The following is a 23,309-nucleotide window of genomic DNA, read 5'->3' on the forward strand; positions in this document are numbered from 1 at the left end:
TAGTTGTGGTGTATTGAGGGCTGTGTTGGAATTGCAAGCTATCACTTGAACAGTGGTGCGGGTTTCCTGTTCCTGGTTATAAGCCAGGAGGCTTTGTAGCAAAGTGTACGATCAGTGTCAGTCTGGAAAGAGCCATCTTAAATCAAGGTGGGGTGAGTTTTGCCTCACTGCTTTAGGGGGCAGCCTGTTTTCTCTCTCTCTGTTTTTTGGTATTTGTGTGTTATCACTCTGAATGCTAAGTAATAAAGTAGTTTTATATTGCAACTTGCCAGCAAGAGTATTTATATTGTTATCTAATTTCTCTGTGCATATGCTGTGAACATAACAGTAATGTTCTAGGAATAGGGTAGTAGCCCTTTAAATAGCTTGAGTCCTTTATTGGCACTCAGTGTTTTTAAGTCTCCAGAAACCAGCCAGAACAGCAGTATGTGGATAGATAGACCTTGAATTTTCAAGTATATTGAGTAAATATGGTTCTTTGGGCCACCGCTGTGACCATGTGGTTTCTTTGTGTTGTGTAAAGAGCAAAAGACACCACAACTACCATTGTAGTCTGGTATCATTTTACACTCACTGGTATACGTGCCTGCACACAGTGCAGAACAATGGAGTATCAGGCCTGGAATATTTATTCAGATAAAGCAATTTAAATTAACCATTTTTAATCCTGGGCAAAAAATGCATTCTGGTGTGACTTTAATAATATTTTAAAAAACCAAACTTCCCTACATGCTCTAAAACAACATTGTAGTCCTGAACACCTGGTACTTATCAGCCAAGGTCAAGTACATTCTGATGCTTAGCTCACTGTCAGAGTCCACTCTCCAGAAAGAAACAGTGGGAGACATTTCACATGTATTGGTGTGTATGTGACTTTGCTTTTTTAGACTGCATTATTAATTGACAGTTTAACTAAAAAGCTGTCGTAAAACTCTGAACTAAAAGTTAATTTTTAGCCACTCAGTAACCTTTGTTAGTTAGTTACAAATCTTTTAATCAACCTAGATAAATTGTCTTTGTCCAAAATAAAAAGCATGGCTTGTAGTTCAGTGTCTCTAGTTCCTCACCTGCTATCAAGAAAGCGGCAAAAAGAAGAACATAAATAGGTAAAGGTTTTCTTTTGATATGCAATATAGAAAATAGTGTTAATAAATATCCTGACTTTTCCTGAATAGAAGACTTGCATGAGTTAAGAATGTAGGCCCAAGCCTTCAGTAGTAGAGCTGTTTGGGGAATTTTAACCTGGCTCTTCTGCATCCCAGAGGAGTGCTCTAACCAGCAAGCACTTTGGTTCGTCTTGTGTGGATGTCTCTCCATCTCTCCTGTTGGAGCTGTTCCGTTTTGTATAAATTAAATATTCATTGGGCCAGAGAGAGAATCAGGCAGAGCAGAGACGTGAATCTGGGTCTCCCACACCATAACTGGGCTATAGAATCAGTCTCTCTGTATAAGTAATTACATATTTACTAGGTCAAAGTGGAACAGCTCCAACAGGTGAGATTGAGAGAGCAGTCAGGTGAGTGCCCTCACCACTGGGCTATTGGCTGTTCTGGGCTGGATGTCTCTCACTTTTTGATTTTTTTTTTTTTTTTTTTTAATTTTTGAAAGGTTTTCACTTCATTCTATGGAACCAAAAAAAAATATCACAACCTCACATTTTTTTCACAAAACAGAATTCTTGGTTTCCCACCTGCTCTAGTCGTAGCGCTATTATCTGTCTTGGAAACGGCTTTACAAAGAATTGCAAAAACAGCATTTCAAACAGTAGCGATCAGTGTGTGGAAGTGCTTTCTATCTACTAACCAAATGTCAGATCCTGCCAGCACTTCACCTGGAGAACTTCCACTGTAGTTATAAGGCTGCAGGATGAAACTCTGTTTCTTTGCCCAACTTAAATTACTGCCAGATTTGGTGAGAGGCTGAGATCTTCCTGCAACTTGCTGAATGCCTTCTGCTCCTATGGAGTACAATGGAAGCTGCTTTGCATGGCTGAGCCTTTTCTGGAGAATTTGCTGAACGAGAAATGTGTGAATACTAGAACCAGCCATTTGGCCACAAGGGGTCCCATTGCTTCAGTCAGAATTGTATTCAAACAAATGGTTGCCCTTTTGTGCACTAGGTAGGTAGCTCTTTGGACAACAGCGCAACACTAAGTTTTTGTCTTTGTTATTTTTAAACTACCTTCATTGATAGTAGTTCCATTAGGAAGATCTTACCTTCAAGAAAAAACCCACCATTTATTTGCCAGACTAACCCTTGCTGGAACTGAAGACTCTTCCCATTTCAAATGTTCAGTTTACTGTGAACAGGATGCAAACCCAGGTATTCTCCAGCTTTTTCATGTTATAAAGAAATTCTTTCATAGGATCCACTTCCCATCGACAAACCTCACCTCCACCCCCGACTCTGCTTGGTCCTCAAAATATTTCATTCTATGGACGACTGGCTTGTTGACTTCAAAGCACCATACCCAGATCCACAGCACCCGATTGCGATGGCATAAACCAGAGAGTCACTTCAATCAACAACTAAGGCCTATCTTGGTTAGGGGTGTGACTTTTCTATCAGAATAATTAAATCACTACAGTGCCTCGTGTGGATGCAGTTATCCTCATAAAGGTAATGAGGGCTTGTCGACGCTACAGAGCATTGGCCGATATAGCTATGCTGACAGAGACCTCAAGCTGAGAGACAGCATAAGCAGGCAGAAGCAGTTCTGCTGCAATAGTTACGCCAACTCCCCAAACAATATTAGCTAAGCCGACAGAAGCACTCCTCTATTGGCATAATTGCGCCTACACCTGTGATTTTCTCTGCATGGCTTTTTTCACACTCCTAGCTCATAAAACTTTGTCGTGTAGATCAAGGACTGCATCTCTATAGTTTATTCTTGTTACTGACAATAATAGCTATGTGACATAAGGTGCCTTTATCCTGATGTAACCCACGAGACTGGGTTGTACTGATACAGTTAAAGCATTACAACTTGTGCGTAGACAAGGCTGAAGCTGCAAAACAGAACACTTAAAAAGCAAAGATCCTCTTTTCTTATTAATGACTGTAGAATAAAAAGAGGAAAGTGAAACACAGAAAAAGTGCTTATTAATAAGGAGTGAAGGAAGGGAAGTGCTAAAAATATATCATGTGCATTATTTCTAAAAACAATTGTTTTAAACTTTCCCAGGGGCTGTTAGCTGCTCTTTAAGGTCAGACCAATTCAAATGCATTAGGATTTTAACATGATAGTGTTTGTTTTTTCCTTTGCTATTGTATGTCTGTACCATCCTATGAAACTAGTGCCTGATGGTTTTGGTTGCAACAATGAGTTGCTTTAGTGTCACCAGAAGGCTCACTTCTGTTTATTAAACCAACTCCCCTTACACAGCTCTTTCTGGTTACTACACAAATGCTAAGTAGACGTTGCTGTTTTGTGTAGTGCAAGTACCATGTAGTTTCTTCTCTTAATTTCCCCGCCCCGATGAACAGCACAACATGATTGCTATCTAATTCCTTTCTGGATTTACAGTATTTAGTTACCTTGTTACTTCTGAGGGCTCTGTGAGTATTTTCTCATCTCTCTCTTTTCAGGTTTTTCATGTACGTTTACTCTTAGCTTAAAAAAGCAGAATTTCACCAAAATCTGTTTAACAAGTGATTAGATCCCCTCCAATTGGACACTTGCAGAATTAATCATTTTACTCTTCTTTTTCCCACACTTTAGTTTCTTTGCTTTTTTTCAACCCCGTTTAAAGCTAATTGTGAATAAAAATTAAATCCTGGGCTTCATTTGTGAATTATAGCATTGCAGGCATCTGGTTTTTGACCAGAACACCCAGTCAAAAAGGGACCCTGGTGGCTCTGGTCAGCACCGCAGCCAATGGGAGCTGCAGGGGCAGCGACTGCGGGTGTGGGTAGCGCACACCGCACAGAGCCGCCTGGCCACCCCTGCACCTAGGAAGCAGACATGCTGACTGCTTCTGGGAGCCACGCGGAGCCAGGGCAGGCAGGGAGCCTGCCTTAGCCCTGCTGCACCTCCAACCGGGAGCCACCTGAGGTAAGCACTGCCTGGCTGGAGCCCGAACCCACATCCAAACCCTGGCCTTAAGCATAGTGTAGGGGCTCTCAACCTTTCCAGGCTACTGTACCTCTTTCAGGAGTCTGATTTGTCTTGTGTACCCCCAAGTTACACCTCATTTAAAAGCTACTTGCTTACAAAATCAGACATAAAAATACAAAAGTGTCACAACACACTATTAGTGAAAAATTGCTTACTTTCTCCTTTTTACCATATAATTATTAAATAAATCAATTGGAATATAAAGACTGTGCTTACATTTCCGTATATAGAGCAGTATGAACAAGTCATTGTCTCTATGAAATTTTAGTTTGTACTGACTTCATTAGTGCTTTTTTATGTAGTCAGTTGTAAAACTAGGCAAATACCTAGATGAGTTGATGTACACATAACCCTGGTTGAGAACCAATGGCACAGGGCATAGATTCAGGGCATACCACATGTCTAAAGATAAACAGCAAATCTCTACCTTAATGCATTTATTATACATTGCATCAGATGTTCTGAGGCTGGCTTTATCAGTTTGTAGGAACCAGTCCCTGTACAGCAGGCTATGTCTACACGACTCAGCTTTTAGTGACCCGGCTATGCCGCTACAGCCACGCTGCTAAAAAGCGCACAGTGTAGCCACTGTTTGGCGGCTCTCCTGCCAACAAAAAACTAGGGGCTGTCAATTAATCTCAGTTAACTCACGCGATTAACTCAAAACAATGAATCGTGATTAAAAATATTAATCGTGATTAATTGCACTTACAACAATAGAATACCAATTGAAATTTTTTAAATATTTTTGGATGTTTTTCTACATTATCAATATTGATTTCAATTATAACACAGAATACAAAATGTATAGTGCTCACTTTATATTATTTTTATTACAAATATATGCACTGTAAAAATGATAAAATAAATAGTATTTTTCAATTCACTTCATACAAGTACAGTAGTGCAATCTCTTTATCGTGAAAGTGTAATTTACAAATGCAGATTTTTTTTTTTTGGTTCCATAACTGCGCTCAAAAACAAAACAGTGTAAAACTTTAGTGCAGTGGTTCTCAAACCAGGGCCGCCATTTGTTCAGGGAAAGCCCCTGGCGGGCCAGGCCACTTTGTTTACCTGCTGCGTCCGCACATTCGGCCGATCGCGGCTCCCACTGGCGACAGTTTGCCGCTCCATGCCAATGGGGGCTGCAGGAAGGGTGGCCAGCACATCCCTCGGCCTGCGCCACTTCCTGCAGCCCCCATTGGCCTGGAGCAGTGAACCGCGGCCAGTGGGAGCCGCGAACAGCCAAACCTGAAGATGAGGCAGGTAAACAAACTGGCCCAGCCCTGAACAAGCAGCTGCCCTAGTTTGAGAACCACTGTTTTAGTGCCTACAAGTCCACTCATTCCTACTTCTTATTCTGCCAATTGCTAAGACAAACAAGTTTGTTTACATTGACGGGAGATACTGCTGCCCGCTTCTTATTTACAGTGTCACCTGAAAGTGAGAACAGGCATTCTCAAGGCACTTTTGTAGCTGGCGTTGCAAGGTATTTACATGCTAGATATGCTAAACATTTGTATGCCCCTTCATGCTTCGGCCACCATTCCAGAGGACATGCTTCCATGCTGATGATGCTCGTTAAAAAAATAATGTGTCAATTAAATTTGTGACTGAACTCCTTGGGGGGAGAATTGTATGTCTCCTGCTCTGTTTTACCCACATTCTGCATATATTTCATATTATAGCGGTCTTGGATGATGATCCACCACATGTTCGTTTTAAGAACACTTTCACATCAGATTTGACAAAACGCAAAGAAGGTACCAATGTGAGATTTCTAAAAATAGCTACAACACTCGACCCAAGGTTTAAGAATCTGAAGTGTCATCCAAAATCTGAGAGGGATGAGGTGTGGAGCATGCTTTTAGAAGTCTTAAAAGAGCAACACCCAAACCACCAAAAAAGAAAATCAACCTTCTTCTGGTGGCATCTGACTCAGATGATGAAAATGAACATGCACCCGTCCACACTGCTTTGGATAGTTATCAGGCAGAACCCATCATTAGCATGGAAACATGTCCTTTGGAATGGTGGTTGAAGCATGAAGGGACATATGGATCTTGCAATGCCAGCTACAACAGTTCCATGTGAATGCCTGTTCTCACTTTCAGGTGACATTGTAAACAAGAAGCAGGCAGCATTATCTCCTGCAAATTGTAACCAACGTTGTTTGTCTGAATGATTGGCTGGCTAAGAAGTAGGACTGAGTGGACTTGTAGGCTGTAAAGTTTTCCATTGTTTTATTTTTGAAAACAGTTTTTTTGGACATAATTCTACATTTGTAAGTTCACCTTTCATGATAAAAAGATTGCACTATAGTACTTGTATGAGGTGAGTTGAAAAATATATTTTTTGTTTTTATAGTGCAAATATTTGTAATAAAAAATAAATGTAAAGTGAGCACTGTACACTTTGTATTCTGTGTTGTAATTGAAATTAATATATTTGAAAATGTAGAAAACATCCAAAAATATTTAAAATAAACTATATTCTATTGTTTAACAGCGTGATTAATTTTTTTGATCGCTTGACAGCCCTACAAAAAACTGTCACCGCGCATGACCGGCATTTGCGTTGTCGGCAGGAGAGCACTCCTGCCAACAAAGCATTGTTCACACTTGTTGCACTTGTCGTTGGCAAAACTTTTGTCTTTCAGGGGGATGTTTTAACACTTCTGAACGACAAAAGTTTTGTCTTTCACTTGCCAGTGCAGACGTAGCCTTAGGGCATGTCTCGACCAGCAACGTTAAAGCTGTGGCTGTGTAGTCGTGGCAGAGCACTGGGAGAGAGCTCTCCCACCGCTCTAAAAAAACCACCTCCATGAGGGGAATAGCTACCAGCGCTGAGAGTGTGGCTTCCAGCATTGGCGCACCGTTTACACTGGCACTTTACAGCACTGAAACTTGCAGCGCTCAGAGGGGTGTTTTTTCACACTCCTGAGCGAGAAAGTTGTAGCGCTGTCAAGTTTCAGTGTAGACAAGCCCTTACTCTTTATCTCATCTTACATTCCAGGCTTTTTTTATCCATTGTTATCTTGTCCATTGTAAATGGTTCCTTGGTGTTTCCCCCTTATCTTGGCTAGTGCAGACATTCTGTTTCCAGCCTGCTGATCCATTTACCTCCCTAATCCTGTCTCCCAAGAAATAAGGCCTCACCAATTACTCATGTCAAGTCAGGCCTACACAGACATAAAAAGAGAGGTTGTGATGGCCATATCAGAAACAACAAAATAAAAATAAGCATTTTCTGTAGTTGCATCCTTCATATTAAAAGTGCTGTATTTCTTTGGCCAAACACCAAAACCTGACAGTATTTTCATCTTCAGATTTCATCGAAAACAAAATAAAAAAATTGTGAAACATTTTCACTTTCAAAAAAAGACCATTTTCAACCCTTTCCCCCTCCAAATCATTTGTCAGTCCCTCGTCAAAGAAGAGACAAAGCACGGGATTTGGTCCTAACTACAGAGAACAATATTCCTGCAATAAACTGATGGATGACTACTTTCCTCCAGGGTCTTAAGCTCTGTGTAAAGACACAGAAGATAAATTTGCAAATTAATTAGAATAAATATTTTTTATTCAGCAGTATAAATCTTTAATCTTTGTATTACAAATTTAGAAATACTTCTCACTCTAACTAGTACTTAGCACTCTCAGAGTTACTTGATTAAAATAGTTAAAGGTAAATGTTCCAAGTGGGGCGGAGGCAAAGGGATGGAAATAACTGATTAGTTTTCTGAATGCCAGAGCATGTCTGAATTAAAGCTGAGTTTTGCTATGAATAACAATGGCATCATAATGGTTTCTATTTAATAACTGGTATTTCTCAGTACTGTGGTAATTAGCTGATTTGTTATTACAATGTGAAATATAATGAGTGCAGATGTACACCTAAGTGGCCAAATTAAATACTAGCACTTGCTATTAAAGTGGAAAAAAGGACATAAGGTTAGTAGAAATTAAAGAACTAAATAGAGAGAGAGTGAGTGAGCATCTTAGAACTCTGGAGTGTTGGATGGACACTCAGGAGAAAATTCCTTATGGTTCTTAGAAGAGAGATCACCCAGTGCTCTGGCCAGAAGTGCACTAGAAGCTTTTGCTGGTATAATAATGTTTGCTAGCAGTGTGATTTTTTTTTAACAACATTTTTATACTGGCAAACTCTCCTGGTGTAGACGCAGTTATACCAACATAAGTGTCTTTGCCAGTATAGCTTATTTTGCGAGGGGTATTAGCATAAGCTATACCAGTAAACAAATTTTTTTGCCAGTATAAGTTGCATCTACACTGGGAGGGTTTGCTGGTATAGTCTGGGACATACAACTGGGACCAATGTAATAAGATTGAGGGCGAAAACTGGAAAAAGGATTGTGGTAGAAAATTTAAACTGGACACACTGAAATTAAACAAATGGAAAATGAAAGTAATAGTACCTCGGCTGGCCAATGGCAGGAGAGCTCAATTTAAACTCTTATAGAACCAGTGGCAGAAGATTTAACAAAGGTAGTGTTGCGTAATCGCACAGGATTAGATATCAGGAGAACTTGGTTCTAATCCCAACTCTGACAGACTCTCAGAATGACTTTATACAAGTAACACAACTGTTGTATCTCTCTTTCCCCATCTGTAAAAGCATACCGCTCACTATACCTCCCAGTTGTGGGTGTTGTGGGGCTTAATCAGTCAACCTCTAGAGAAGCACCTGGATATTGTTGGATGGAAGATGCTATGTAAAAAATTATTTATTTGTATTGTAGAAGTGCCTAGGAACCCTGGTTATGGACCGCAGTGAGCTAGGCACTGTATAAATACAAAATTAAAGGATTAGAAAACGTGCCTTAAAGTAACATACTCCAGTAGCTCAGTCTATTTAGCTTAACAAAGAGAAGGCTAAGGGGTTATTTGATTACAATCTGTATGTACTTACATCTTTGGGGAACAAATATTTAACAAGGGGCTCTTCAGTCTAACAGAGAAAGGTATAACGCCATCCAGGGGCTGGAAGTTGAAATTAGACACATTCAGACCGGAAAGAAGGCATACATTTTTAAAGGTGAGAGTAATTAATCAATAAGGCGATGTTTCTGTCACAGGTATTTCTAGTAATAGTCACGGACAGGTCATGGGCAGTAAAGAAAAATTCATGGTCCGTGACCTGTCCATAACTTTTAGTATATACCCCTGACTAAAACTTGGGAGCAGGGCAGCTGCGGGGGACGGGGGTGTGTGTGTGTGCGGTGGGTGCTGCAGGGGAGGGTTAGCGGGGCTGGGGCAAGCTCCTTACCTAGCTCCTAAGCTCCATGGGCTGCCTCCACTCCGCCCCAAGCCCCAGTTCTCCCATTGGCTGGGAACTGCTGGCCAATGGGAGCTGCGGGGGGGGGGGCGGTGCCTGCTGGCAGAGGCAGCACATGGAGCTAGGAGCTGAGGGAGGGGAGTTCCTGTTGCCCTTCTGGGGACCCACACCCCCTGCCGGTAAGCACCACCCCGCACCCCAATCCCCAGCCATGAGCCCCCAGCCCCCAAACTCCTGCTGCTGGGGTGGGGGGTGAAACTGCCCCAGCAGTAGTCCATGCGAAGTCAAGGAAGTCACGGAATCCGTGACTTCTGTGACCTCCGTGACAAACATGGAGCCTTATTAATCAATAGAACAACTTACCAAGGGATTGTGGTGGATTCTACATCGCTGACCATTTTTAAATTGAGATTGGATGTTTTTTTAAAAAGACCTCGTCTAGGGGTTATTTGGGGAAGTTCTATGGCCTGTGTTATACAGGAGGTCAGACTGGATGATCACAGTGGTCCCTTCTGGCCTTAGAATCTCTAAATCTATGAGAAAGATGATCCCCGTCCCAAAAGTAATATGTCTGAGGCGGAGAAGCTGCTCAAAAACCACACTCAAGAATCATAAACAAGAAATTGCTCACCTAAACTTTATTGAAAATGGACTGAAATAAACGTTCTGTGACACAGGACTGAAAAAGGTGGCATACACATACACAATACAAACAGGTGTTCAAAAATTGCTTTAACTTAGAAATACTGGAACTGTCAAGACTGCCCTTCCCTGGCTTTGCTGGGGAGCCTCCTGGGTGTCTTGGAGGTTGTGCATTGTGAGCTCTCAAATGGTAATGGAATGGCCAGGGTGCTGAATTTTAACAAAGGTATCTTTTCTCTGAATTATTAATTCATCATAGAAGGTAGAGGTCTGAACAAAACTAGAGTTTTATATGGTCACATTACAAATCCTTTCCTCTTGGTTTTCACACTTCTGTGGTGTTATTTCACTAGTTCGCGTGTGATTATAGACTTTCCACCACAGACAAGACTTAATTTCCAACATTAAAAAATAAATAAATAAAAAAGCAGAAAAATGAATCTTTAAAAAGCAAAGTTTCAGGTTCCCTTTATACATCATAAAAAATGAGACAAGCTCCATTTTTGTTTTTCCTTTATGTAATGGCAAGCATTGACTTTTGACCTCTTGCTACACTGATCATATTGGTTTTGTGATCTCACAGAAAGCCTCATTAATATTTTTCTACAGTTAAAGGCATTTTCTAGCACCTTCTGAATTAATGATGAGCATTTCCTTGTGCAGCCAGAGCCTTTCAACAAGGAGCCATCCCTCTTCTTAGGGTTTTCTCTGGGTCTGATTTAATTCCTCCCTTCTTAAGAAACGTGTATCCCCCAACTCTTGCATGGTATTTCCAGTCTCACAAGCCCTTTTGTCTCAGTGCTAAGGGCTCTCACTCTAAAATGGGTCCCAAGCCACAAATGTTTGTAGCAGTTTTCACGCTGAAACATTATGGGAGAGGTTCAGAGCTGGGATTTTGGACTCTATTGTAAGCCTCCTATTGTTAAATCCTCTCCGCCGCTGCTCTGTCCTAAACTTTAAGATACTCTGAACAATTAAAAACAAAAGCACCAACAAGCATCACCTATTTCTTATTAACCCCTCTAAGATATTTTTTCCCCACTCAGAATTTCCTGGCTTTTTTTCATGCTTGCTTCAAAAGTCCCTTCACTATTTCCATTTGGTTTTACCCCACACTTCTATTGCTATAACTGATTAATGGAATCTATAAACCATGGAATGTTTATTAGCTTAAACTATGAATGGTTTATTAGCTCCATCTGCTGGATGAAATTTTTGCCTTTTCTTTATCTGGAGAAAAAACCCTCACTAATGGAAGGAAATTATTATTCTGATCATTGCTTGAGGTTTTTTTCCTCTCTAACCACTTTTAGTATTTCTACAGTATCCCCATATTTAATCTCGACACTTCAAAATACCTAACATTTTTTTCTTATGCTGTCATTTATATTTGCCTCTCTTTTAAATAATGAGCAAACGATTTCCCCTAACCCACCTTCACACTTTCCATTACTCTACTTTCCAGTAACATTCAAATATCTGGTACATACAATATGACCCACACTAATTCTAAACAAAGTACATTCTAATTGGGCTATTCTGCCTAAATCTATTTTTGGAATGCTCTTGTTTTTTGGACTCCACCTGCTTGTATCACTCAGATCTCTCAAATACCAATGTTTCAAGTGCTAATATGCTGCAGAACTGTATATGTCAGGAATATCTTCTATTTAAACATTAAATTTGGTGACACAAGGCCTTATCCTGCAAATTCTACTTCTTCACAAGTCTCTGCTTGTGTACAGTAAACATGTCGACTTCACCCATGAATAAGGGTCACTGGATTGGGCCCATGCTTGGTCCCAGAATTCCCAAGCTGAAGTGGGCAGCATTCTAGATCACCATGATAAATCTATTAACTTGCTCATATGCATGACTTCTAACTTTTTGTCTAAGAAAGGGATTCTCAAATTGGGGGTCATGACCCCTCAGGGGGTCACGAAGCTATTACTTGGGGGGTCGCGAGCTGATCACGCTTTGCCAAATCAAATCATGCTTTGCCTCCAGCATTTATAATGATGTTAAATATTAAAAAAAAGTGTTTTTAATTGTAAGGGGGGTCACACTCAGAGGTTTGCTGTGTGAAAGGGGTCACCAATGCAAAAGTTTAAGAACCACTGGTCTAAGATCTGCTCTTCACTAAACTTGTGCGGACAAAGAATCTAGCCACGAATTTCAGATAGTTGATGAGGAGGTTGCTGTCTACCTGGACCGTTACAGCCCATTTGTCACCACCGTCCAACAGACTAGCATTCCATTTACACGTCAAACTGGAGTTTGAGAGACATGAAAAATGGTAGCAACTATTTCCAGGGAGGGCTCAATAACAAGCTCTCCGACCTTCCATGTGATGGAACCAGGAGGGTAGTTTTCCCAGGATGGCTTCTAGCTCAGGGAGACTTGCAGGCCATAGTTTGACTTTAAGGCTCAAGCCTCCAATCTCTGCAGATTAATTAAACTCTAGAAATATTGCCCATATGAAAACTGAGAGCAGGCCTCAGGGTCTGACAATATTAGAAAAAAGTGAGTTTTTGTTACTTTGCCTGCCTGTTCTAATGATAAAATAGTAGAGATGGCTGTCTTTCCTGCCCGATGTTCAGACTGCACCACCCCCACCTAACGCTTTCACTGGATTCCCTGTGAATTCATCAAGTTTTAAGCTGCTTTTGGTCACCTACAAGGCCCTTCACCACTTTGCCCCTCTTTGCTTTTCCTTTTCTGTCTCATAGCCCCCTGCCTCCTCCACTATGCCAATGCCTTGGCTGCCAGTTTGTCAGCTTATCACAGCTGTTACCATACTTCCCTCTCTTTCAAATCCCTCCTCAAGAACCACCTCTGCTGTGGTGCCTACAAGAAATTATCCAACTGGTAGAAGTTGGTTTTGTGTCAGGTGGGTTTAGGTGATTGTAGGTACATTTAATAACAGAGAGAGCTCTGGTACCTTCAGGAACCATCAAGCTGTGCAATACCTATGTCACCACATGATCTTATTTTCACTATCATTCCTTTTTCTCCTCTTGTTTGTCAGTTCACTTTTTATATCTTGTTCTCTCACAAACATCACTGAAACTGCAGTTAAAACTAGAGGCTAACATTTCAGGAAAGCATTTTTGCATTTCACATGCCGGAATCAAAGTATGACCATTACAGTTTGTGCATGCAGCAGCTTGTTTTGTGGACTCAATTTAAAGTACAACTTTTTGGACAGGCAGCTCATTGTTTTAAATCCCAGAATCCCTTTTTCTGAAGAGATCACTCCCTACAAAACTATTTCATTTTTAGCCCCACCCTTCAAATGTCAAGTATCTAGCTCCCAGCTCAGAGAACCATTAGCAGAAACTCCAGGAACACAGCAGGAGAAGAAACGCTTTCAAACGCTTGTGAAGCAAGAACAATATTTTAACTAAAGTGGCTTGTTAAATCTTGTTTTGTCTAACGTTCGTGGCAGTGGGACTACACAAGGCAGTAAGTGACTTCTGCATTATCTAATGTTTCAGCTTTTCCCTCGAGTCTAATCATCCACAAAAGCCATTTATTGACTCATATACTTCTCCATCAGGATTGTTATTCCTTTAAACAAATTGTACGTACCATATGGAATGTACATTATTGAATTAGTGCTTCTTTTTCCTTTTGGAAATGTCAGAATAGAAAGCTGAGCGACTTGGGCCATTGGTATTTGTGTTTGCATTCCCCGCCCATGATGGTTTGTTGTGTTTGGCAGAACCTACAGTTTGAGATTGTTTCACAGTTTCTCATGAAGAAATAAATGTTTCTTTAGAAAATGTTTGTGTATCAAAATAATTCCCAGAAGTTGCTTTTAGTCCAGATAGTGCAAAACCCATTTCCCATTTCCCACCCCCTACAGATTGACCAATAAACTCTGCATGCTGTATGTGCGAAATGTCTTTGCCTAGTGCAGTTGGACTTTAAAGCAGACTGACCTGTCCATTGTTCAGCAGTTATTTGTGGCTGCCTGCCCAACCGTGAAATATACCTGACAAATGCTTGTGGATGTCTTCTCTTCCATATAGCAAATTTTGTCTTGAACTTGCAGATATTGGCTCTTTCTGTTATCATGCTGCTCTTTGAGGCAGGAGTGTCCTCATCCCCCTCTTCCTCAGGCTTGGAGAATCAGATCTTCCAATATATTGATCTTCATCAAAATGAATTTATTCAGGTAAGAGCTACACATATTGTCAAATAGCTACAATGCAGAAGTGAAGTAATAAAGACCAACAATGTGTGTTTATGAGACCACATCTTTTTTCTTCTAAGGGGAAAAATACTGAGCAGGCTTCCACAAGGCCTCAGATGTACTGGAAATGCCACATTTCACTACACAGCAGGGCTAGGCAAGGAAAAGTCTATGGTGGGGACACTGTACTCTTCTTGTGTTCCATGTAGCAGAGATCGGTGGTGGCTTTGCGCACAATGTACCATGCAACACGGGAATGTGGGTGGACTGTGGCCATCACCACTAGATCCATGCAGAGTATGCAAATCCATACTGAGCCAAAACCGCGAATGAAGGGGAGAAGCAGGCTACTTATGCTGCTGCTTCACTCACTTTGCCATGCAGACATGCCAGCTCTGCACTGATTACTAGGTTGGGGGCAGGGCTCAGGATTCTTTTCCTCAGTGCTGTGATGTTTTTGTGCATTTCTGTGAGTGCACAGCTTGTTCGTTTGGCCTGTGACCTCTTCTCCAGGGTTTAGCCTTTCAAGAGATGCTTTTTTTAAAAAAAACAAACTGGGATCAATTTGCATTGGGGGAAAAGGAAGAACTGAGGAATGGTTCAGACATGATTAGTTCATGTCAAATTATGAACGCTTCATTTTGCTGGAATTACTCAATAGCAGTACTCATTGTAACAGTGGGCATGTCTGAAACTAGATGAGGATTGTCTAGACAATTCATGCAAAATACAATTACACAGTTGAAGGGAATTTAGATGGACAGCCTTAATAATACTCTGGTCCCTCTCTACATTCTCCAAGACTGGAGTTTAGATCCTATGATGACAGTTAGCTTAGAATTACCTCAGATGGATAGAAGACAGAAAGATAGACCATCCCTGCCCTGCAAAATCTCTCTAGAGCACCCTATCTTTAAGGAATCCATTGGGGTGCATTTTGTTTGCTCTGAAACTATACCCCCCCCCCCACAAGGTGTACTATACGTGTGAAAATGGTGCTTCCTGAGGGACAGGTAGAAAGGCAATCAGAACTGTTGGGGTCCGCTGATGGAATCAAGAGGGTTGTTTCAATGAAGCACTGTAAAGATGGATGAGGGAATCAGATTCTGATCACTCTGACTTTAGCAGCAGACCTGACACTTTAACAAGAGAGAAAGTGATCCAGTGTCCTGACAATTCTTTGCCAGATAGAACAGTGGGCATGTCTGAAACTAGATGAGGATTGTCTAGACTCTAGACAATACATGCAAAATACAATTACACAGTTGAAGGGAAGTTAGATGGCTAGGCTAGACAGAGCTGGAATTAAAACAGCTTCAAATCTGATGTGTTTTGAGTTCAAAACGCAAACAACAGTGCAGATCTGGTTTTCAGTACCCCAGTGGTTCATTTAATTATATTCCTGGCTTCCTTTGCAGACCCTTAAGGAATGGGTAGCCGTGGAGAGTGATTCTATTCAACCACGGCTAAGACAAGAAGTAACACGAATGGTGGAATTAACAGCAGACAGGCTTCGAGCTTTGGGAGCCACTGTTGGGTTAGTGAAGTTGGGATCCCACAAGGTACCTATTTATCATTGCCATGTTTCAAAATACTCTGATCTGTACTTTAACGGTGTGTTCTAAAGTAACATATGAATAATTCTCATTGGTAGGAAGGAGTGAGACACCCATTGTCACATGGATAGTCACTTCTAAGCATAGGATCAAAACATTAACCCAGGAAGTAAGGTGGTTTCTTATATTTGGACCCAGCAGAGAAGGAGATACAGATAGAGAGAAGCTCATTTAAGCACATCTCTAGCTCCCTTGGTAACCTTTATTGTTCTTGCAACAAAACTGAAACCAACCCGAAAGTGAGGCTTTACTCTGGGGAGAGGAGAGTTCTCAAACATTTAAAGGGACAGGACAACACATTTTTACACCCTACATTAAAAAAAACTTCCCAAATATATATGTACCTTATCATTTACATAGACCTATAGTCTTTATGACCAGAAGGGACCATCAGGGATCATCTAGTCTGACTTTCTGCACATTGCAGGCCACAAAATATCAGCCACCTACTCCTGTAATAGACCCTTAACCTCTGGCTGAGTTACTGAAGTCCTCAAATCATGATTTAAAGACTTCAAGTTACAGAGACTCCACCATTTACACTAGTTTAAACCTGCAAGTGGCCCATGCCCCATGCAGCAGAGGAATGTGAACCTCGACACACACATACACATCCGCCTCAGGGTGTTTGCCAATCTGACCCAGGGGAAAATTCCTTCCCTACTCCAAATATAGTGATCAGTTAGACCCTGAGCATGTGGGCAAGACCCCCAGCCAGACACCTGGGAAAGAATTATCTGTAGAAACTCAGAGCCCTCCCCATCTAGTATCCCCTCTCCAGCCATTGGAGATATTTACTACAAGCAGTCGCAGATTGGCTACATGCCATTGTAGGCAGTCCCATCATACCATCCCCTGCATAACTTATCAAGCCCAGTCTTGAAGCCATTTAGGTTTTTTGCCCCTACTGCTCCTCTTGGAAGACTGTTCCAGAACTTAATTTCTCTGTTGGCTAGGAACCTTCGCCTAATTTCAAGCCTAAACTTGTTGATGGCGAGTTTATATCCATTTGTTCTTGTGTCAGCATTGATGCTTAACTTAAATAACTCCTTCCCCTCCCTGATATGTATCCCTCTGATATAATTGCTCTCTAAAAATATATCTCCCCTCAACCTTTGTTTGGTTAGGCTAAGCAAGCCAAGCTCTTTGAGTCTCCTCTCATAAGGTAGGCTTTCCATTCCTCTGATCATCCTAGTGGCTCTTCTCTGCACCTGTTCCAGTTTGAATTCATCTTTCTTAAACTTGGGAGACCAAAACTGCACACAGTATTCCAGATGAGGTTTCACCAGTGCTTTGTATAATGCTATTAACACTTCCCTCTCTCTTCTAGAAATAAGTCGCCTGATGCATTCTAGGACTGCATTAGCGTTTTTCACAGTCGCATCATGTTGGCGGCTCATAGTAATCCTGTCATCACCCAATATACACAGGTCTTTCTTCTCCTCTGTTACTTTCAATTGATAAGTCCCCAGCTTATAGCAAAAATTCTTGTTAGTCCCTAAGTGTATGGCCTTGCACTTCGCACTACTAAATTTCACCTATTTTTATTACTCCAATTTTCAAGGTCATCCAGATTTTCTTGTATGATATTCCAGTCCTCCTCCATATTGGCAATACCTCCTAAGTTTGTGAAATCTGCAAATTTTAATAACACATTTCCACTTTTTGTGCCAAGGTCATAAATAAAAATGTTAAATAAGATAGGTACCAAGACTGATCCCTCAGGAACTCCACTAGTAACCCCCCTCCAGCCTGACTGAAAGGTTCACCTTTCAGTATGATCTATTGTAGTCTCCCCTTTAACAAATTCCTTATCCAACTTTTATTTCTCATATTAATTCCCATCTTCTCCAATTTAATTAATAATTTCCCATGTGAAACTGTATCAAATGCCTGACTTACATCCAGGTAGATTAGATCTGCTGCATTTCCTTTGTCTAAAAAATCAGTTATCTTCTCAAAGAAGAAGATTAGGTTGGTCTGGCATCATCTCCCTTTTGTAAAACTATGTTGTATTTTATTCCAATTATCATTTACCTCTGTGTCCTTAACTACTTTGTCTTTCAAAATTTGTTCTGAGATCTTGCATACAATTGAGGCCGATAGTTTGCCAGATCACTTTTGCCCCCCTTTTTTAAAAAGAGGTACTATATTAGCAATTCTACAGTCATAGGGCACAACCCCTGAGTTTACAGATTCATTAAAAATCTTTTCTATTGGGCTATCAATTTCATATGCCAATTCCTGTAATGTTCTTGGACGGAGATTATCCAGGCCCCCGCAATTTTGTGCCATCAAAGACTAAATAACCTAACTAAAATTTGTGAGTGGACAAGCCATGATCTGCCAAATAGCGGTGGATATTTTCCTTCAATCACATAAAAGGGATTGTCCATCTAGTTGAATTTCACTTGGAGTATCCCTTTTGGGACTAACTTTTCTCCAGTATAAATCTTCAAAACCATACAGGTTTCTTCCAGAGGAACTTGTAACAAAGTCTGGTGATATCAATGAAATCAATGAAATGCCAGCTCCAGGATCAAGCTCCATTCTTGTAGACATTCCTTCAATCAAGGGTGCGACCCAGATGCCATTTCTGACTCCAGCTTGTGATAAGGTAGTGCTAAGTCTTGGCCAGTGTCACTAGAGCTCTTGTTTTTTTCCACATTATGAATTCCTAATTCCCGTCTTCTCTTAGGTTCAGTCTTCACAGGTGTCTTCTGGTATGGACGATTAACCTGTGCTGGAGGTCATTGAACTGTGACAGATCACAGCAATGTGTCCTCTCTTCTGGCACTTCCTGCAAATGACCTGGTGTGTCCAGCAAGTCTTCTCAGCATGCACAGTTTGTGCACAGTGGCCACACAGAAATTCCTTATGTAAGGGGGCTGTTGCCCCCTTACTAACATTCAGTGGGGGTGTTTTGGTTGGCTAGCTCCCAGTACAAAAGGGGGAAGGGTCTATGGGAAACCATGACCCTAAGACTGATTGTCCCTAGGAACAATGGGGAGAGGCCAATGCTCCAGGCCAGCCTGAATGACAGGGCGGGCAGGCTAATCAGAGATTCAGGAGGCCAGGGAGGTCCCGTCTTCCGTGTGAGCTGGATTTGCCTGGATCAGACAGAGTGGGGCCGAGCTAAGGAGAAGAAAGCAGGGGCCCAAGCTGAGCTGGGGAGCAGAGCTGTGCCAGATCCAGAGGGACCAGAAAAGCAGCCCAGAGAGAGCAAATCCTGTCCTGGGAGCAGAGCTGCAGCCCCAAAGCCAGAGGCACAGCCCAGAGAGAGCAGACTTGGCCTGGGAGCAGAGCTGCAGCAACCAGAGCCAGAGGGGCCAGAAAAGCAGCCCAGGAAGCAGGTCAGTGCTGGGAGCAGAGTCACAGAAGCAGCCTGCAGAGCAGACCTGTCCTGGGAGCAGAGCTGCAGCAACCAGAGCCAGAGGGGCCAAAGAAGCAGCCCAGGGAGCTGGAGGCAGAGCAGCAGCAGCAGTGCGGAGACCGAGTGGTGGAGCTGGGGCTGGAGCAGTCCGGAGCTGGGTGTGGTGAGCAGCTGGGGAGAGCGAGGGGGACCCTGGGCAGCGGGCCCAGCACAGGGAGATGCCTCAGCCAAGAGGCTCTGCAGGCCAGGCTTGGATCATAACCCTGACAGGGTGGGGGCGACACTGGGAAGAAGGGTCCTACCACTTAGAGCCTGAGAGCGTGTGGCTACCACCAGAGCAAGTGTCCAACCCACAGCATCCCTACAGCACAGCCAGGGCCTGAGAAGAAGGCCTGGGACTTACAAGGAACAGACTGTGAACTGCCCGGACATTCCAGAGACACTGTTTGTGATGTTCCCTGCCACAGAGCGGGTTGATGTGTTTCCTTTAACCTTTCCCATTATTCCTTATTCTTTTTAAAATTAATTGTTGATGAAATAACTTGCATTTGCTTTAACTTGTATGTAATGGTCAGTGGGTCAGAGAAGTGCCCAGTGCAGAGAGAGTACCTCGGAGTGGGGACACCCTAGCCCCTGTCCTAGGTGACCACAGCAGGGTTGGGGCTCGAGCCCCCCAGGAATCCTGGGCCCAGCCTTGTTGGGGTTACGAGGACTCTGCCAGACAGGAGAGTGGAAGGGGAGTCTTCAAGGGCAGGGAGGCCACTGGGTAAAGGAAGTGGGAGCGAGGACTCAGGTCCTTTCACTAGCCCACTTCACCGGAGTAGTGCATAGTGACTATTCCCCCGCTTACACTTACATTCCCGTGGTTTTCTGTCTGATCAGTTCACAAGATGAACTTGTCAGTTCATGCTAAAGTCCAGAGAATCCTCTGCACTTTCCATTGTAACAGCCACTTCAACAGCCTTCTTGAATGTAAGCACTGATACAGTAAATAATTTTTTCAGGACCTGCTCATTGCATAATCCAGAGACTAACTGGTCATGGAGGGGAATCACTTAATATTTGTCTGAACTGACAACTTCCTTAGAGCAGCAGTGAACTGTGCTACCAACTCTCCACTTCCCTGATGTCGCTGATGTGACCGATATCATTCTGCTACCATCAATGGGTCGGAGAAAAATGTTCCTGTATTTCTGCATGAATTGCAGCGTACCTGGCGGTTCCGGGCACAGTTGGAGACAATAGGTCATGCAGCAGTCCCTATGCCTTCAGTATGCCCATCACTGTTAACAAGGGTCTAACTCGTCTGACTGGAATAGAACAGCAAGTTACAAATTACTCAAAATTTTGGAGATACACCACCCATGATTTGCAGTTGTTGTTGAATTCACCAACATTGCCCACACAAATTTCCATTCCTCTGTTCTCCTGTTGGACTTCAAACCTCCTGGACACCTTCTCTGCCACAAGGAAATTCTTTTTTTGTTACTCTGCATCTGCACTCAATCTGCCTCTTTTGGCTGCATGCCAACACTAGACTGTAGACTTCTCCCTTTGGCTGTATTTGGGCTCCCTCTACTGTCCGTAGAGCCTCGGGGCAGGCTAAGCAGCTGCTCTGTTGCCTGCTTGCACATGGTCTGTCAACATGGTTGCTTACTTCCCGCTCACTGCTTTGTTTTCAGTAGCTCTGAGTAGTAGCCTATTCTTTGTTCAGTTTGTAATTGCCAATTCCCCCTCTCTAGCTGAGTGGATCACACTCTCCCAGTAGCAAAAGCAGCAGACTGTCACCTTGTGCCTCTGGGTAAACTTTCCCCCCTTTTTTACAATATTATTTCCTTCCTTTGTCTTCTTTTCATTCAGGCAGTAGGAGCACTGGACATGCATGGGATAGAAATCCTTCATTGCCAAATGTTGTATCTGGACCCAGCGGAGAACGAGATACAGACACAGAGAAGCTCATTTAAACTCATCTAGCTGCCATGGAAACCTTTATTGTTCTTGAAGCAAAAAAACAACCCAAAAGGGAAGCTTTGTACTGGGGAGGGGGGGAGAGCTCAAACATTTAAAGGGACAGGGCATCCATTTTCCTTCATTCTGTAGGGAGGAGAAAGCACTACACTTCTTACAAATTTCCTCTCCTATCAGTGTAATGCAGCAGCTACCTTCCTTTCACGCAGACCAAAAGCACGTGTTAATGCAAGGCAATCTGCAAATTCTTCTCCTCTGAAACAGAGAGCTGCTCCTTTTGTGAGCCGTCCAGTTTTCTCTGATCTGTGCAGAAATCTGTCTTGTGTGCCATATTAGCTTGAGACCTTAGCCTGTCTTCAGAATGGTGTGCAACAGCTGCCAGTGCTGCCTACCAACACGGCTTTATATTCATTTTTCAGTCGATTCCAAGAGCCTGGAACTTCAATCTGTTGCAAAACCAAAGTCAAAAGTAGCTTCTGTGCAGCCTTTGATTCATTCTCCTGTCACATGTGGACAGCTTTCTGTCGTCTCCATTGCAGGCTGAGTTTGGGAGGGAATGGAAGGGCCTAGCAAAGAGCGTGTGCTATCATTGTATTACAGTTAAACATTAGATGGGCTCTTCAGTTTCAAGAAGAAGCTCAATGGCTGGGGAGAGGAACTTAGTTTCTGTATAAGCTTTAGCGATAGGGTGGAAATTTGACAACCTGCTCTGATAAGAGTCCAGTGCACCAGTAAAGGGTCATTTGAATACTGACAATTCCAATTCCCCTTGTAACTACTAGCATGTTCTCACAAAGCTTTGGCGTTTCTTTGTTACTGTGTTAATGTTCCTCCACAGCTGCCTGATGGCCAGAGCCTTCTGTTGCCTCCTCTAATTCTAGCAGAACTTGGTAAAGATCCACAAAAACCCACTGTATGTTTCTATGGCCATGTGGACGTACAACCTGCCAAAAAAGAAGATGGATGGAAAACTGACCCCTACACACTGACTGAAACTGATGGTCTGTACATAGTCATTATTCTGGCACAAGTATTTGTATGCAAGACAGTAAATTATGGAGTGGGAGGAGGTTCCCTCTAAACTCAAGCCGGTGTAAGAAGGTGCTACTCTTGTGGAAATCTCTGGGACAAATTCAAGGGAAATGGGCTTTCAGGAACCATACTGTTATTGGTTGAGTCCTGCTTGTGACTGCACAGAATCAGCTGGGAAAGAGCCAGCAGGAGTTAATCAGGGTTGGTTGTAGGAGCAGGCAAGCAAGGCAGTTGCCCTGGTTGTTAGTCTCTATGGTGCCACAAGTACTCCTTTTCTTTTTCCAGCGGGCACTGTACTGCTGTGCTGCTTGTGGGTTTTTGGTTTTGGGGGGTGTTTTTTGTTTTGTTTTTGCTCTGCTTTAATTGGCTTTGTTTTTGTTTTTGTTTTGGCTCTGCTGATTTGTTGGCTGCGGGCTGCACGTGGTGGGATTTAGTTGGTTTTTTTGTTTGGTTGGTAGGTTGGTTAGTTTGCTTAGACACTGAAAACGTTTTCGGCTTTGGCCAACAAAACAGAATGTTTTTGCTCTGAAATCTTCTGGGTCAGAAGAGGATAATGCAGAATGTACAGCGCCTCCTCCCATTCTGCTGATACCGCAGCTCCACAGAGCTCTGCCCAAGGACCTTCCACAGGGGCCAACAGTCATGGGCAGCTGTGAGCCCCCAATGTGGGGAGGCTAGCCATGCACCTGCGGTCCCACCCCTTCTGTCCAAAGCCCTGCCTCCCCCCATCCCAATCTGCTGGAGCCCCGCGCCTCCCCCCATCCCTTCTGTTGGCCGGAGGAGCCCCAGCTGAACCCCCTTGGGCCTCCGGCCGGCCCCAGCACTGGGCCACCAACTGGTCCCTGCTGGCCTCTAGCCGGAGCTGAGCTCCCTCTAGCTTGGCAGAGCTCATGCGGGGCCAAGGCTTGGCTTATGGGAGGCTTAGCCCCCTCCCGCCCCCCCCGGCCTACTATACCCGCCACCCATGCCGACAGTGATGCATGAAACTCAGTCGTATTCCCTCCCTTAATTTCATGCTCCCTCGAGAAATCAGGTGGATCTAAGACAATGTAGAAAAGAAAACTA

The 23,309-nt window shown here is 42.9% G+C and overlaps 1 protein-coding gene across 2 annotated transcripts in view; it reads left to right on the forward strand.

Moving 5' to 3' along the window:
• Positions 1–1,018: 1,018 nt before the first annotated feature.
• The window catches only part of CNDP1 (carnosine dipeptidase 1), a 34,137-nt gene continuing 11,846 nt past the window's right edge, over positions 1,019–23,309 (forward strand). Inside the window, exons 1-4 of one of the 2 annotated variants that reach the window (XM_048840104.2) lie at positions 1,019–1,106; positions 14,115–14,237; positions 15,674–15,817; positions 22,051–22,213. In XM_048840104.2, coding sequence (XP_048696061.1) covers positions 14,136–14,237; positions 15,674–15,817; positions 22,051–22,213 — 409 coding nt within the window. In that variant the 5' untranslated portion in view covers positions 1,019–1,106; positions 14,115–14,135. Of the gene's footprint in view, positions 1,107–13,365; positions 13,523–14,114; positions 14,238–15,673; positions 15,818–22,050; positions 22,214–23,309 lie in introns of those variants that run through there. The other variant, XM_048840103.2, reaches the window with a different exon arrangement.

Source organism: Caretta caretta, chromosome 2, assembly GCF_965140235.1.
Source record: "Caretta caretta isolate rCarCar2 chromosome 2, rCarCar1.hap1, whole genome shotgun sequence".
Classification (NCBI taxonomy): Eukaryota; Metazoa; Chordata; order Testudines; family Cheloniidae; genus Caretta; species Caretta caretta.